Source organism: Ctenocephalides felis, unplaced genomic scaffold (assembly GCF_003426905.1).
Source record: "Ctenocephalides felis isolate EL2017-DRISC unplaced genomic scaffold, ASM342690v1 CF-g0.4_SCAFFOLD_01170, whole genome shotgun sequence".
Taxonomy (NCBI): Eukaryota; Metazoa; Arthropoda; class Insecta; order Siphonaptera; family Pulicidae; genus Ctenocephalides; species Ctenocephalides felis.
Genome location: NW_020537324.1, coordinates 21,364,049 through 21,382,768, shown reverse-complemented (window position 1 = coordinate 21,382,768; position 18,720 = coordinate 21,364,049). Strand labels below are relative to the sequence as shown.

At 29.7% G+C, this 18,720-nt stretch overlaps 1 protein-coding gene across 2 annotated transcripts in view; it reads left to right on the top strand.

The window, feature by feature from the left end:
• Positions 1-18,720, top strand: part of LOC113365944 (semaphorin-2A) — a 596,710-nt gene that overhangs the window by 546,755 nt on the left and 31,235 nt on the right. For both annotated transcript variants that reach the window (XM_026607489.1, XM_026607488.1), the window contains one exon: positions 1,229-1,291. In XM_026607489.1, coding sequence (XP_026463274.1) covers positions 1,229-1,291 — 63 coding nt within the window. The remainder of the gene's footprint in view (positions 1-1,228; positions 1,292-18,720) is intronic.

Sequence of the window (18,720 nt, the reverse complement as noted above, 5' to 3'; positions counted from 1 at the left end):
ACATATAGATTAATCTGATAAATATTACATTGATATTTAGAGAATCACTTCAATAAGTGATTCTACTATTCCGTACACATAAAGTTATAATAGTTCTAAGGGTCCCCCATATTATCTTTGGGCAGCTTCTTCTTCAGTCTTATTGAAGTTGGTGTTTCAAGAAGCTGAATGACTATATATTTTGTATGATGTTCTAGTTTTTGAAAATGTTTGACACTGTTGATTTGTATAATTCTGTTTATAAATTCAATATGAAGATCGTCGTGTAAGGTTTTATTGCTAACAAACCACGGAGCATCTATAATCTGTCTCAATTAGTTTCGATTGAGCACGTTGCATTAGCACTATGTTGGATTTGCTCTCACAGCCCCACAATTCTATGCCATAAGTCCATATTGGTTTTATTACTACGTTGTAAATCAGAAGGTTAGAAAATCTAGCAAAGATCATAAATATTGATATTGGTCGTTTTGACAACGTTATAGAATTAAGATTTACGTCAACTCATTAAAAAAGTCATAATTATTTGGTAAAATATCGAAAAATTTGGAATGTGACCGGAAAGTTAGGCTGGTCCCCAGAGCGTTAAAATTCACAAATCTTGGTTACCCACCACCACCAGCTAATGGCAAATATAGATCAACATCCTATTTAGTTACTTAAACATTAAACTCATCAAATTTGCTTACACATTATGATATTAAAATTGCCCATTACCCTGTTTATCTTTTAAACGTTGCAATCCCTAGTCCTAAGGGGTGCGTGGTTTGTCATTTTGTGCTGACATCGGCTATACGACAACGTTTTATTTATTCCATGCGTGCAACGATGTTCGAAATTTCGACCACATTTTGCGCTAATGTCTACAGTTTAAATACATTGTTTCTGATTTATAGCACGGGCACAATATCGGTGATTTTATGGCCATGGGATAAAGTGAAATTCTTCGGTGATGGAATCGCTTCTCAATTTAAATATTTTACAAAAATATTGTATAATGGAAAATGTACAATATTAATTAAGTTTCATCATATAATCAAAATTTTTGAAAATACAAATAATTTTATTATGTTTCATCGTGTTAATATTATTCACGTTATTTTTTAATTTCATTCCATTTTATATATTATAGTTTCGAACTATATGATAATCAGTATTACTTGCCCTTAAAGCATATTTATTCGTAGTAATTATTGAATATGTAAGTAATATTTTTTTTTTATTTCAGCGGGATGCTTTGAATCTGGAACCGAGCGATGTAGCTAAATGCGTATCCAAAGGAAAATCTGAGGTAAGAATTATTATTTATTTGCTAATTTAAGGTATATATATATATATATATATATATATATACCTTAAATTAGGTATATATATATAATATAATATATATATAGTAAATATATATATATATATATATATATATATTAGGGTGGTCCTTAAAATGGTCATTTTTGAATTTCCTTGCTCGCAGGGGCTCAAATGGTTCCAAATAGATAAAAAACAATTCTCTGAAAATTTTAGCTCTTAATATTAACGTTTAGATAGAGCGCAATTCAATCAAAGTTTTGTATGGAAATAGCATAAAATTTTTTTCAAAAATTTTAAAAGTGTTTTTTAAATGTAATTTAGCAAACAAATGAATGAATAAAACTCATTCATTTATCGCTAAGTTATACTTAAAACATTTTTTTTTAATTTTCAAAAATTTTTCCATGCTCTTTCCATACAAACTTTGATTGAATTGCGCTCTATCTAAACGTTAATATTAAGAGCTAAAACTTTCAGAGAATTGTTTTTTATCAATTTGGAACCATTTGAGCCCCTGGGAGCAAGGAAATTCGAAAATGACTATTTTAAGGACCACCCTAATATATATATATATTAGGGTTGTCCTTAATATAGACATTTTCGAATTTTATTGCTTTCAGGGGCTTAAATGCTTCCAAATTGATAAAAAAAATCTCTAAAAGTTTTTGCTCTTAATATTGTCTTTTAGATAGTGCGCAATTCAATCAAAGCTTCGTATGAAAATAACATGGAAAAAATTCGAAAATTTAAAAAATGTTTTTTATGTATAACTTAGCGACAAATGAATTATAAGTGACAATTCGTGTCATGTTTTATTGAAAATGTGAAGCTCTACAAAACAGGTTTTTTATAATTTGTTTTGTAGAGCGTCGAATTTTGAATAAAACTCATTCATTTGTTCGTAAAGTTATATCTAAAAAAACATTTTTTAAATATTTGAAAACTTTCCCATGCTATTTCCATACAAAACTTTGGTTGAATTGCGCACTATCTAAAAAAAATATTAGGAGCTAAGACTTATAGAGTATTATTTAATTTTGCCGTTCTAATTATACCTGCAAAAGTTTGATTGCTATCGTAAAATAAACAATAAATAAATAATATAAATTTTATAGCAAGATTGTCTCGGTGCAATAAATATAGATTTACTAAATCATGGTAATACTTTTTTGTTATATATTATATTATCATTCGAATTGATCCCTTATATATTCAGTATCCAAATCCAGCAGTTTTGTCTACAAAGCCAGATTGTTATATTCATTCGCTTGTAAGTTACCGCCATTAAGCATAGACAAAGAACATTATCGTAAAAGCTCAGGATTTTTATATTGGGACAACTTTTATACAGTCGCTCCTCGGCGCGTCGCTTCGGTCTATTTTGAATAATAAAACAACTTTGAAAATTCTGAAAGTGTCGCATAAACTCGCGTTTTATAAATGAACATCGGCAGTAAAATACACGCTACCTAGATGCGGCTGCGGGGTTACTTTATTGTAGCAATGCATGCGAAAATCCAGAAATATGACACTCATTTCAAATTTAATCACAAACAAGTGCACGTTTGCACATGGTGCAGTGGATATTTTTAAATATATGCGCTCGACGCAACAGAATGGCATTATCTCGCCAGAGTTGAGTTTACATAATGATTTGTAAGCGGGCTCATCCCACGTGTATTATGTTTTCTTTAATAGAAGAGCTGGGGAAGAACATAAGAAATGGCTTTGGGGAGGGTTGCTGATCTGCAGCTAACCCAGCTGCAAAAATGGGCATTTTGTTCATAATTTTTCTTAATACCATACTATTGGCTTTTTTGTGACATTAATGAATTTTTAGACAACTCATACCCCTGAATCAACTTTATTTCAATGTCAGAAAAAATTAGTTACAGATTTACTCTTATTAAAATATATTATTTAATTTTTTTACTCAAAACTTGCTTATACGCTAAATACGTCTAACATCTGCATTACCCATTTTAGTGTTTTTTTTTACTTCACTTTTAAATTAGTTATTTAATTACACTTGTGTGATCTGAAATTATTATTAGAAATGATAACTATAATAGGTAATAAATTAATGTTAATTTATTGTATTTATATTTTTTTTATTTTTTTTTTATTTATTTATTTATATAATATTTTCATATCTCAGTGATATAGGAGTGTCTGGTATGAGAGATTATGAAACAATTTTCATATTTTATATACATATCATTTGTCTAATTCATTATACATTAATATAATATTTATTATAATTAAAATATCTTTAAATATCGATTCAATTTTTTTCGCCTTCAATTTCTTTATAATATCTTTTTATTTTCCTTTTTGAAGTTATTATCATCATTTGTATTATCATTATCAATTAAATTCAATAAACACTTGATATATAAAGTGAATCAACTAAATTTGAGTTAGGTTCTTAGACTGATGGTCTAACTTAAACTTTATTATAATGTTTGAGTTATAAATTTACAACAGCTAAGTTCAAGTTCCTAAAGATTTGTTAAAAACTTTTAGATATAAAATTGCATCAGCTAGTTTTGAGTTACTAGACTAATAATTCATTAGACTTGAGATATAAAACGTGAAAAATATAGATTGATTATATTATTTTATTAATATTATATTGATAAATTTTATTTTATTATTATTATTTTATTTAGATAGAGAATCAGAGGACAAGGTTTCTATAAGTCTATATGATGATGTTATATTTGGCTTTTAGAAGTCTCCTTTATTGAGGAGATCTTCTTCTAGAATAAATCTACAGATGCCTGTTAAGGATTCACACTTGTAGGTCCTTAAGCCATTTCTTATTGGATCTTCTTGTTTGGTTCATGTTGTTGATGATTTGCATTTCTCGGGTTCAAATCTTCATCGATGTTATTGTGATAAGAACAATTAGGGGGCGTCCATTAATCACGTGACCGAGTTTTTAAGCATTTTTGGACTCCTCCTTCCTCCTTGGTGATACATGGTTATGTTCAAAATTACCCCCCTCTCCCACCAAAAATCACGCGTATTTTTAGTTACGTGAAAAAACTGACATTTTTGAATTTTTTTTGAAAACTTTTAAAAAAAATAGTTAAAAAATAAATACATATGATATCTTACTATACCCCTCCCTCCCACACGTGATATTTCGTGATTTTTTCCGTACCAATGTTTATCCGTTAGAAGGCGGCGTGGCGCTTACGCGCTTCGATATTTCGTCTCTATGCAGTTAAAGCAGTACGATTGCTTTGAAAAAAAAATTCAGAATTTCCAAAATATTTCAAAATAAATTTTTCTTCAAAAAGTCTTTTTTCAGAAAAAAGTAAATTCATGTCAAAAATTTATAGTTTCTCAACAATCTAATTTTTCCAGAGTAAATTATTTTCAAAAATGTTAATCTTTTAAAAAAAAAATTATTTTTGGTACGGGAAACTCCAGCAATTTGCTTTAAGGCACGATTCCATGCGCTTCACTAGTTCAAATTTAGTTTAATATAAATAAAAAAATCTCTAGCCCATCAACTACTGTCACAAAAATGTGCAATAATTCACCCTGTGCACAATATGCACCTCGCCGCCTGCTGCGGATGTTTCGTACCTTGTAAGCAGTAAACTCATCTCAGGTTTTAATATTTTTTCTCGTAAACTTTTTCGCGCATCATTTTATGTGCTGCCTTAAACGTTATATATTTGGTAATTGTACATGTAATATGTTCCATAGAGAACGAAATTCGTGTCTGGTGCATATTGAAGAAGGCATTTATAGCTTTTATATGTCTGGCTATATTACTGAGGGAAATTGTTGTTTGTATAATGTAATTCTAAGGGCTCAGACTGTTTTTGGAAAATGATTTGGGAATAGGAAATAGGAAATATAATATATAATTTCTTTTTTTAAAAAAAAAACAACGTGAATCCAACTTTACCAGAAAAAAACATAAAAATTAGAAGTTTTTCAATAAACACATAATGAAGTATTATATAGTATGTATGTATGTATGTATGTATATATAATACATATAGTTCATGTATGGTATTCGTACAAGCCAGCGAATAGTTCTAATAGCACAAGCTAGCTAGAGTGGTCGGTCTGATTAGACGCTTCTAGTCAATTAGTCGTAGTAGCCTGCCTCTGATCTAATTGGTGATGATTCTGGGGCCACAGAAGTTCCTTGCTTCGAATAGGATTTGCTCTGGGCTCTTTGAAGACTTACAAGATCACATTTAAGATTCCTTCCGGTGCCACTTATACGAACCATAGTCTACTTATTGTTGTATACCGCTTCGTTCCATGCAAATTAAAAGATTATCCTATTATTCACTTCAGACATGTTGAATATATTGTATTATAAATAGTGATGAAATTGACGTGGGTATTGGTAATTAGATTGTATTGATTAGGAATTGGTTAACAAATGATTTAAATTAATTTGAATTCTAGATTATTTTGACAACAAACCTTAACTTTCTTAGATTTTATTATCTGGTTTAAATTATTATCTAAATATATCGAGTTGTACCCCAAAAGTAAGTTAATGTGTTATTTTGAAGGCAATGGGAAGGATGTTGAATATTTTCCTAATTGGTGAACTGCCTCTGCTGTTAATTGTTAATAGTTAATGCAGTAGCAAATTTAAACAACTGCAGGAATTTTTAACGCAAAATTTAATATTTATCGTATACATAATTACATAATTATGACAGTACATAATTAAAGGACTTTGACGATTATCATTTATATATAATATATTTGAATATTTATTTGAATATGCGGTACCCAACATTGTGGGCCAGGAAGAAAAAATGTAGATTTGAAATTACAAGCTTTTTATTCATTTACTAAGGGAGAGTCTGCTTTAGTGGCTTCAAAAAATCGCTGTTTTGAGGAATTTGTAGGGAAGGAAATAAATATTTGATTGAAACAAAACTTACAGGTTTTATTGTTGTATATTTCAACATTCTTGTCAATTTTTTTTTATCAAAATGAAATATCATAATATGCCAGGTACAAGCATTTTGCCGAGGCACTACGAGCGTGAATGTATCGTTGGGCACGCACTTTTCATCAGAAACAAAAACACCAAGACAAATTTATATTTTTAATAGTATAGATTCTTGTAAACCTATAAACACCAGAAAAAATGAAAAAGTTTACCAGTGTTTCGCAATTTAAAAAAATCATGTTTTTTTGATGAAAAATTTCACTTTAGATTGTTTAAAAAGTGGGTTAATTATAAGGTTTTTTAAAGGTTTTTAAATAAAATCCTAAATACAATCAATCTTGTCTCGTCTCGATGAGACGTTCTGTTTTTTGTCCTATCTTTCCCGCCAATTCAGTAAAATCGAAAAAATGAAAAACCATCAAAAGTTTTCGTTTCGCTCGTATACCTTCTCGACGCTTGCTCACTATTTCTTCTGTTATTCTGAAAATAATTTGAATTTGTTCCTGAGATTTTAAAGTTATTTCTTGGCTAGTTTTGGAAGCCATTTTTGCAAAAAAAGTAATTGATTTTTAAGCTTCTAAAGCAGACCTACCCCTAAATAATCAAGAAAAATTTACCTGTTAAAATGTGATCGACTTACGTGATGATAGCGCACACCAGCTATTTGTACCGTTCAAAATTTACATGTGAAGATAGTTGTATGTTGTACACCATCTCAATTTATACTCCTGAAGTACACTATAGTATGAAAATCAACAATCCTTGCATCTATTATACAAGTCCTAGTTTCATCGTGCATGCCAACAAATGCACTCGTTAATCTCACTTGCTGGATTAAATTTCACGGTAAATGTGGCCTTTAATGGCAGCAACCGATATTACAGTCCTGCCGGGTTGCCTCCGAGGTAATTCTAGACTTCTTCAGATATCTCAATTAAAAAGCACTCAGTGGCCCTGGCTAACGTGGCCGCTCAATGGAACGAAGTGCATATCTGAAGTCAAAATTGTAAAGCGCGCCGTTAAGTACGTATACCCGCGTTATGGCGCCGAATGCAATGCTGCCGCTCTGTGATTCAGCACCTGGAATTAATAGCGCGTTGTTGAAGAACGCTGATGTAATTTAGAGACATTAACCCATTATATACATACATATATACCTACCTACCTATTTATTATATGCTTAGGATAGTCAATTGTGATGTTGATTTAATCTTGATTAAGTATAAAATCTTGGAAGGCATCGAATAAAAAATGAAAAGAGTCTTTATTGTTCGACTTCGATACGTTACGGTAATATGGTTCCACAATTTGGAAAAGCGATAAACTATATATTTACACATTTGGGAGGCAATGCTCTTATAGCTGTGCTAGACTATGGGTTTAAAATTTTTATAATTGATCGAATTTGAAAAGCCGATCTTAGCAAAATAGTAAAGTGCCTTAGTACAAAATTTGCTAACGCATTTCACTCACAATCAGTTAAAAAGTAGGTAGAAACTATAGTATAATATAATATAATATAATTTCTTCCTTATAAGGGACATACTCTCCGATAAAATAGAAATGCTATGATAACACTGTTATGGGTCTATCTTCGTATGAATTGGTAGTAAGAACTGTCAAAAAACCATGTATTTGCTGTTCTATCAGGCGTTTTTTACATAAAACCTAACTTCACGTATGTGTTATCAATGAGATATCAAAAAGGTGCACTGATGATAAAATGGTTAATTGATGATCGCACTGCAAATACATAGTTTTTCGACAGTACTTACTACCAATTCATACGCGGATCGACTCATAATATTTCAATTATATTGGAGTATTTGTTCCTTAGTTTCTACCTTCTTTTTAGAAATATTAATGACTGATTGTGAGTAAAATGCGTCATCAAATTTTATGTCAAGGCACTTTATTGAATATTTTTTAAAGGATGACTTTCCAAATTCGATCAATTATAAAAATTTTAAACCCTTAGTTAAACGAATAGTCTTAATTCTAAAAAATGTGGATTAGTCGTAACATTATTTTTGACTAGACTTTGATTATGGTCTTTGAAATATTATTTACGGTTACAGTTCCAAAATTGCACAGAAATAATGAAAATTGATCACAATAACCGAAAAATAGTAAAAAAAAGAAAATAAAAAATATAGTATTGCAAAAACATAGATACTTTTGATCACACTCTAGTAGTTTCGTGACTACATCACTAGTGGGGTTTGGGAGTGTGCTTTTGTAAAATCATTTTTATGTCATTAATCATTTAAGATTTTGGTATTAGTAAGTAAAGAATTACTAAATATTTTAAAAAATCCATTTAATATATAGTTAGAAAATATATGGATGAAAATTGTGAACTGAAACGTTAGGTATTACTTCATGGGGGGCGGATCTAGAATTCTTCAACTTTCACTGTTGATTACACTTTCATCCTAATGTGTGTATGTATGTGAATGTGTTTATAATATAAATAATAATCGTCATTTATTATTAACCGTGTTGTCACATCATCATGTAACCGATTTTGTTCTCATTTTTTATTCAATCACTATCAAGTCCGAAATTACTTGATGATTATATAGAAAAGTTCTCCATTTTTCTCGCAGGTGTATGTAAAACGGTCAAAACTTGTAATTTGAAAAAGAAATTTGATTTGTTTTAAGTACACACATGAATCATATAATGCACTTAAATTTATAAGAACATCATTATAATAAATTACGGCGTATACGGAGAGTCGGTGGTAAAAAATAGAGTGCGTGTAAGGTTCACAAATTTATTTATAATCTTATATAATTTAATCTTAGATAATTCGAGAAAAAAATTACGTATTTGAATATAATGCAAATTGCTAAGAAATGTCAAAACTGATTAGTTGAACCTATGTGGTAGTTTTTTGCATTGTCTTTTGCATCATCACTGAACTTCCAAAATTCGCCTTTATTTTGACTAGTGTCATTTTTCTGTATTTTTATTTTATCTAATTTAGTTATAACTCATAACCATTTCTAGGGTTCAAGATTAACTGGAATATAAAGAGTACAAAAAGTTTTCTGAAATGTCTGATTTCTTCTTTTTCTTTCAAGGGTGCGATATGACCTCAGCATAAATGGGGATGATTTGTATACCAAATTTTTATGAATAACTATCATAATAAAAATATCTAAATGACAATCGCTGTTTTACTATGTGCAATTATAAAAAAATTTACGTCTTGGTGGTGTTGCATCGGTAAAATTATATCGAGTACATTGCGTATACGATCCATATAAACGCAATAGCTTCTGGAACAGCTACATCTCACAAGACATTTATTTCCGAGTGTGTATTTGAAATGCATCTTTCGAAAAGCATGTAACGCCGAATGGGTTAATAAAAGACCTCGGAACCTATTGTAAAGTGCAGGCACGGCATCGGCTATCACCGTAAACTTCAGTTAACTTCCAGAATAAACCTAAGTGTAGTTACGTGAGCGCCGTGTTGATGCGCTCATTTTATGTGAGCAACTTACGTTAGTCTCAACACTCTTCGCGACTGCTCATAACTCACTCGATGAATTTTTATTGGCCTTTCAAAACTTCGATAAAAATTATTACTAAGATCTGCCGGGAACGATAAAATGAATTTCATTTACGTATTTGCATATATGGGACACTTGCGAGTGCCAGTAAAAGAAAATATTAAGGATTTATGGAGAGACTTAAGGTTATTTTGATACACTTATAAGAATTAATCAGTTCATATGTGATATATCTAAATATCATTCCATCTAAATATAAAGAGTCAAGTTTGGAAAATACAGTTTATTTGGATCCACTGTTCTAATCTTTTGTGAAACTAACAAAATTGCTGCTTCTATCGATAAGAATTTACATCCATCGAAACGATTTTGCTAACAAAATATACTTAGAAATTCAGCCCGCCCGCTATACTAGACTATAAGAATTGACTATATTGACAGAAATCCAGCCCACTATAATAAACTATTAGAATTGACTATAAAGCCCACTATACTGGACTATAAAGAATTGACATCCATCCAAACGATTCTGCTAACAAAATATACTCAGAAATCCAGCAGACTGAAGCGCAAGTTTTACCCACTGATCTCATTTTAAAAAAGTGCTTTTTTGTAGCAGTTTTTGCAAAAATATTGCTATATCATGTTTATGGTTTTGTGCATTGTTGACAGAAAATAATAATCTAATAATTATTTAAATAGATTCTCTATATCTTGTCACTTAACAAGCAGTCTATGAAACTTCTCTAGTGGTGTAAAAAAACGTTACCATTAATTTAAATGAATAAATAATATCATGGATTTTTTCTTATCAACAGATGCTAAATATTTTACAAAAATATTCATTAATTAAAAAATATTCATTTATTTAAAAAAATAATCATGCGTTTTTAATTAACCCTTTCCACTCGAATGCCGCCGCTCCGGCGACGAAATTCATATGAATCTCGGAATTCGCGAGTGGAAAGGGTTGAATTTAACATGGCGATAAAGATCATGTACAGTTCAGTTGGTTTATATGAATTCATTAAAATCTTTGTAATAATAGGCTGAACTTTTAGGACAAACGAGCACGTATTTGTGCACTTATAACTAATATAATGTGCACTTACAATTACAATTAATGTTTTTCTTGTTTTTGTTTACGGATACATATTACAAATGTGTTTGAAAGATATCAATTGGAAATGGCAATGTTTTTAGTGAAAGAGAAAACATTATTTTAGAAATAAACAGTAGAAAATTTTATCTAAACATCTAAATTTCAATTTCGGTTCATTAAGGTCAATTATTACATTTATCAGGAAGTTTTTGCAACTTGCCTTCAGTCAAAATGCCACTTTTGACTAGGTATATATATTCTCATTCCTGCCCAAGTTGATCATTAACTAATAAGTTTGTTTTTTTAACTCTTGTTTTTTGTTTAGCAATCAGAAATACATAAAGATTCCTATAAGCTAAATTGACAATATTTAAGAGCGATGCCTAAGAAAAACTCTAATGATATCTTCTCAGTTTAACAATTAATATGATAATATAATATTAGACCTAATCTAAGTCTAAAGGCTAGTGTCGTTTCAATCTCCTTATGCCAAAAGGTTAAGTAATATCAACTATTGATGGGTTCCAATGTGAGTCCAGTTTTCGTTTGTATTTTTCCTTAAATTCTTTGAACGTTAATTGCACCGTTTTCATGTTGAGGTTGCTGTGAATGGTTTCATTTGTCACGTACACGGAGAATTAAGAATTGTACGTAAAATTTTTGACTGAGTTCTCTGCTTTATAGCTATATTTGATTTGTAAGCACATCCTCAGAGCTCAATTCCGTAGGTCCAGATTGGTTTAATGATTGATTTATATAGCAGCAACTTATTTTCAACAGAGAGCTTAGACGTTTTACGCAGTAGCCAATCAAATTCTTTCATTTTGATCATTATTTGCTGCTTTTTTACAGAATATAGTGAAATATCTTGGTGTCCATTTAGATAGCAGACTTACTTGGAAAAGCCACATAATTAACTAATAAGTGTGATTCATTTTACGTTGAACGTCTCCCACAATTTTATTTATACATTACTATTATTACTTTGGTGTTATATATCCCTTAAATTGAGAAGACACAGATTTGGCACTATGGCAAATTAGCCATTTTAGTTCACTTATATTTAGGTGTTCCTAAGGCAATCGTAAAGTATGTATGTGCGTTCCTGACTTTTCCCATTAACATCATTACTATAATATACGAATTCTGTGCCGACTCTCTGTTAGGGGAAGGTAATTGCGGAAGACAAATTGTTGCCTAACTTGCGAGACATATGAATTAGAAGATTATGCCGCACGAATCACATGCCAAGCGTTATTAAGCCTCGTTTTTCGGAGACTCGGAGGTACGTGTCCGGAAAAAGTATTGCCAATTTTGGACTAAATAAAATTATGACTGTGACCAGCTTACATATCTTATAGTCCCACATAAAGTTGATGAAAAATATCAACTGATGCAATATACAATGCTGCTGCAATTTGAAAACCAACACTTCAGGAATTTCCTTGTTCGTAATTATGATTATTACTATATTATCATGCAACTTTTCCTTCGCAGTAAAAATGATTTTTTTTACAAATTGGATTTCGTGTAAGGCATCACCAGCATGCGACATTTCTACTAGTAACGCATTATTACGTGCGGAAGTTGTTTTACAATCGCACCGATCAATTCTAATAATTGAGCTCGATTTCCTTTCTAGGAAATACCAGTATAGTTTTCAAAAAAATGCACTTTTAGAAATGTTGCACCATCTAGTCATTAACTACACCACGGTATAGTGCGTGTTGATTCAGATTATTTTGTTGTTCTGTACTTTTTGTACTTTAGATACACTTTTAGTATTATGTAGTTCCTGAATAATATATGCAATTAACATAATAAGGTAGATCTTATTTTGATAAATTTAATTGTTCTTCCATATGCAATAATTTGAGAATAATCATCACTTTCGATAACGGATGCATAAAGTTAAACTTTCTCCCTTCAAACTATTTATTGTTGATATGATAAGTTTGTTCATCTAATTATTTATAATTGTACTCTTATGCATACTAGTAGAATAAATCAATTTTACTACTAGCAATAAATCAAATTCTTTAAATTCAATTACCTAATGCATTCAAAAAATAATTCAATTAATAAATTACTTGTGATCAATTCTTTATATGGGTTAATAGCGCAAAATCTCACAATTAGAAAAATAACATTGGAAATAACTATAACAGAAATGATTTGGTTGAATTTAAGTTACTTTTTATTAGATACTTTATAGATTTATTTAATTAAAAGATATTTTATAATGCAATTATGATTATTATTTTTAGATTTATATATGATTTACTCAAAATTTTTGCTTAACTATGTATTAGGCATACTTTCTTAAATAATATTTCATAGATTTCTTGTTTTTTAGTAAGTCTTGTAATATTATTATTTAGGAGTCTAGGCCAATGGTTTTTATTACTGGAAATTTATTTTAAGTAAAATAAAAAAGTATCATTTGTAGATTTGGGTTGAAAGTTGTGGATTTTTATTCGAATACGTTTCAATTTAATTTCTCTTTTTCACTCATTGTCATTTTTTTTGCTAAAAATTATGAAATTTATTAGTTGTGAAATTTTGACGTTGAAAACATCTTGTCCTGCCTTAATATGTAAGATGTTTTTTTATTATTATCTTGAACAGCAAACAGATCTTAAGAGTCCTATAAGCTAATTTAAGTGAATACTGTTTGGCAGAAGCAATCCAAACAGTTGTCTTATCTCTGTGTGATGAATTATTATTACAACTTTTATAATAGGAAATATATTTATTGATGCAGCAACGCCAGATCAAGAGCTATTTTCACTTGGAAACATATTGCTATCTATGTTTCCAAGTGAAAACCGTTGTCAATAGTGCTTGACAACAAACTGCTCGAAGCGGGAAATATGAGAGAATAAATAAAAATTAAAGATATATTTATATTCTAGTTTTTCCTATCCATAAGCCTTATCAGCCAATGTTTTGCTAGTTGTTCAAGTGTGCAAAGAGTTGGGCTATGGAAGAAAGTTTCCCGAGTCTAAACCTAATGCATTTATTGAATACGTTATTTTTCACTATCGTTATTGGTACATCTGAGACGTTTCCGTACTGCCAGTATCCCTTACAGTTCGTATTTAATGTATCAAATCGGTCGCAGAAGTAATTTCCGATTCTGTCAAGTTTTGACTGTGAATTCAAGTTATCGCCGTCTTTCCACCCAAATGATTTCGTTGCGCGCATTGTCGAACCGGACTGGCTCATTGCCTCCAAGCCTCAATGGAATTCGAGAATTCAATTATATGCGCTTATGCAAAAATTGGAAAATGAAACTTTTACACTTTTTATCGATAGTGTCGTGGGGTTCCTTTGCATGGGAATGGACGATTTTCCTTGCTTCAAGGGAGGCACGTACATTGTGCAATATAATATTTTGATTAGAATACATATTGCATATGCATTGAATTGCATATTGTTTTTCTATTGATTTTATTTATATTATATTTTATATTATATTTATATTATATTTTCTAGTGGGGTGCATGAAATCATGCCTTGGCAAATTGCTGAAACTTTTCATACCGTATTAAAAAATCTTGGTACGAAACACAAAAAAAATTACACAAAATGTGTACACATTATGAAAATCTCTATAAAACATCTGATAATTTGAGCGCATACGTAAGTCCAATAAACATTTTTGACCGCCAAATGACATTTTTTTAACTTATTTTTGAGAGTCCATAACCGCTGGGCCTGCCTTCTCAAAAGTTTAATCAGATCTTCATCTTGTCAATACAAGTAAAATGTTTTTCAAATTATTAAAATCGGACGCTCCATTCTCTTAAAAACTAAGTTACCGTTTTTTGGCACTTTCTGCCCCGTATCTTTGGAACGGCTAGACCTGCCTTTCCCAAAAACTAATAACACGTCTCCTTATCAATACGAATCGAATGTTTTTTGAAATATTCAAATCGGGTATCCGTATTCTCGAAATTGTCGATGTAAATTTGTATCCGCACACACACACACACGCACATGCACATACATCCATTTTTTCTAAGGTATGCCAAAATGTTCAGAAACCTATGAAACATAAAGTTATATAAAAATTTTCATTTTTGATTTTTTTTGCGATTACTTCAACTTGCCCTACGGGAAGTTAAAAAAATAGTTCTTATAAGTATCATATTTTGTAACAACTGAATATTCCGAATCCACACAATATTGTGAGCTGTAATTTAAAAAAGTAATTAAAGATACGGTTATAATATTTGAATCACTAAACTAATAGAGATGCACTTATGGGGCGTCTATTAATCACGTGAGGTTTTTAGGGAGAGAGGGGTAGTTTTACCAAAAATCACGAGATATCACGTGGGGGAGGGAGGGGTATAGTAAGATATCACGTGTATTTATTTTTTACCTGATTTTTTTTAAAATCCGGACATTTTCTAAAAAATAATTTTAAAAAATTACATTTTTTTCTCGTAACTAAAAATACACATGATGTTTGGTGGGGCAGGGGAGGTAATTTTGAAAATCACCACGTATCACCAAGAATGATGGGAGTTCAAAAATCTTTAAAAAATCGATCAAGTGATTAATGGACCCTATGAAGTTTTAAGGTGCTTTATTTTCATATCCTTCAAATTTAATATGTGATGTAATATTCAATATTTTGAATGTTCTTATTAGTATTAATTTATATATTCAGAAGTCCAATCAAGAGATTGGCATCTGATTTAGACATTCTAAGTACTACCTAAAAATTTGTTGATGTTTTATAATGAAATCGGTGCAAATATTATAAAAAAATTTAACAACTAAAGTATAACAACTAAATAAAACCGAGTTCATACAAAATTGTAAGCTATAATTTAACATAGTAATTGAATACTCGGTTAAAATATTACAATTTTTATTATTAAAACTAAACTAATAGTAATACATTTAAGAAGGAAAATAAAATATCAGTACGGGATAAAATGTGCCAAAGTGGCCGTTTAATTTTAGAGAGAACGGATCGTCCGATTTGAATGATTCAAAAAATATTTTACTTGTTACGGCTGTAAACATATAAATAAATTATTTTAACGTTCAGAAAGTAAATTTTCATAATCATATCAAAATAATTTAAAAAATCCATTATTTATATCGAAAATGCCACTCTGATTCATTCCAAAAATGTTATTTAGCATATCAATAAATGTTTCCATTTCGTTATCTAATTAACTACAAGCATCGCTTTACATTCTTTACTTCAATGCTCAGATAGGATTCAACACTTGTGCACTATTATAAATGACATGGAAATTGTCTTTTACTTCAACTCTTTTTTCGAAACTCGTCTGTTTCCATTTCGTTTGTTCGCTTTTGTCTGTATTAAATAGTTTTATCAGTTGACAACTGAATGAGCACGGTATTATGCATGCTTTTCGAATGTTTTTGCAACAAATTGTTTCTTTACAATATCGCGCACAAACTGAACAACAAGACGACCGACGACGGGAATGGAATTAAAACGTCAGCTCGGGGCTATTTCCAGATAGCGTCCCTTATAGATACGAATAGTCGGGGAGGTACAGGTACACAAAATACGGCTATAATAATTGTATGAATTCAAATTATTTTGAAATCACTCAGTTCAACACAAAATATATTTACTCAAGTTATATGGAATACTGGTTTGTCAATACATTCATACTAGTTTTATTACTTACAAATTAAAAAAATATTATCATAAAATCGCACATGGTGTTAATAACTTATTTGCCCAACGCAAGATTTTCTTACATATGTTAACTTCGTTTGTCTCGTTTATTACTCTAATTACTCGTTTATTGTCTCTAATTATACTCTCTACAATATTCATCTCGGTCACTATTTGTCTCTCATACAGGATTCTTTGGTTATTCTATCTATATGGCATGCTATTTACTTCAACACATAGTTAATCAGTTATATTTTTGTCTGAATAAAGAATTATTATAAATAATTTGAAATGTTCTTAAAATTTATTCAAGATTTGAAAGAATCTTTTAATTTTTTCATTATTTGTTTATTGACTTTATAGAAAAGTTTATAGAAAAAACGTTCATTTTGCAACAGAATATAATCGAAGTAATTGTAAAAAGTGTAAATCAATTTATTTTTATTAATTTTAATGGTGTTTTACGTAATCGGTTTCTAGTGGCCATGTATTAAAAAAATATTTCTAGCTTTCTGTTGATTAATTTTAAGTTGAATTTATAAACATATTTATATTTTATTACGAATATTAAACGCTGTAGCAATTGTCATATATTTTAATTATCATTATGAAATAAACTGATCCGATGTTTATAAATAATTTAACTACATTGAGGGTGAATTGAGATATTTTTACTTATGTTTAATGTAATATGCACAATTTGATGTTTTTAATTTTTACATTAAAATCGATTTTAAAATTTTGTTTTTAATAATTATAATAATAATTAATAAAGTGAAAATGATTCGTAGTGGAACGAGTAGGTTATTGGTTTTGTAATATTCAAAAGACAGTTGAAAATATTCAGAGATAATAAGTTAAATTCTAAAAATTATTTATATGATCCGAACTCAGGAACGCCAAGAAAGTTAATGACTTTATATAAATTAAATTAAAAAAATCAATAAAAAGAAACCGCTTTTGTGAAAAAGAGAACTTTAACCAGATGCAAAATTAAGATTTATTTCAGTAGAAAATGAACAAAATATGATGTTTTTACTTAGATTTAAAGATTACAACTAAGTCCAATAAAAAAAATGAGTCTCATAGTTGTTCCGCCAGAAGCTACTCAAAGTATATGAACTGTGTAGATTACGTGCTAAATTGAAGGCTATTGCAGATTTATAGAAACGAATAAATTTAAAATTATGTCTTAATATTATACATTAACTTAAACACTTACAATTTACACAATTTATGGGCCAATTCTGCCGCACAATAGACCAATGTTATGGCAAGGCCATGTTACGCTCCAACTTCCATACATTACGCTACTGAATCATACTGAATACTGTCAAAATGTCATGTATTTGCTGTGCATTCAGACGTTTTACATACAAACTGAAACGTCACTTGTATGTTATGAAGGTGGGTCAGAAAAACCCTGTTATCTAAGATAGTTTTTTGACATTTGTGCGGTTTCTATGTTAGGTTTTCTATCTGACAACCTGAGAAAAACGCCTGACTTTACAGCAACCACATGGTTTTGTGAATATATAGTATGTAAAGTTGTTTATACATAGCCTTGCCATAACATAGGTATGTTATGCGGCGGAATCGGTTTATTACATTTAATCTTAGATTTTGTCACATAATCTTCTTATTATAAGGCTTTGGCTATTAAATATTAAATAATAGTTATTACTTAATAATTAAAGTAATTGAGCATATGTACGATGATTGATACTTAAAATTCAACTCTTGAATAGTTATAATTTAGATAGTTATGATTACTTGCTAATTGTATAATACACACGCACACGCACGCACACGCATATATATATATATATATATATATATATATATATATATATTTAATTTGTTTATTTATATGCCAATCTCTGAAAGCTTTAGCTCTTAATACTAATTTTAAGATAGTCTGCACTTCAACCAAAGTTTCTTGGTCTTTCTGTCTAAGTACAAACTTATTTTATAAAATATATCAAATTTTGTTGTAATTTTTTTATTTATGATATTGACTCACTTGTCGCTAAGTTATAACCATCCAAAAAACAAATGGAATATTATTTAATTATGTTACTTCCCTAAGAAACTTTGGTTAGAGTGCGGACTATCTTGAAGTTAATATTAAAAGCTAAACTTCCTGATGACTTTTTTTATCAATT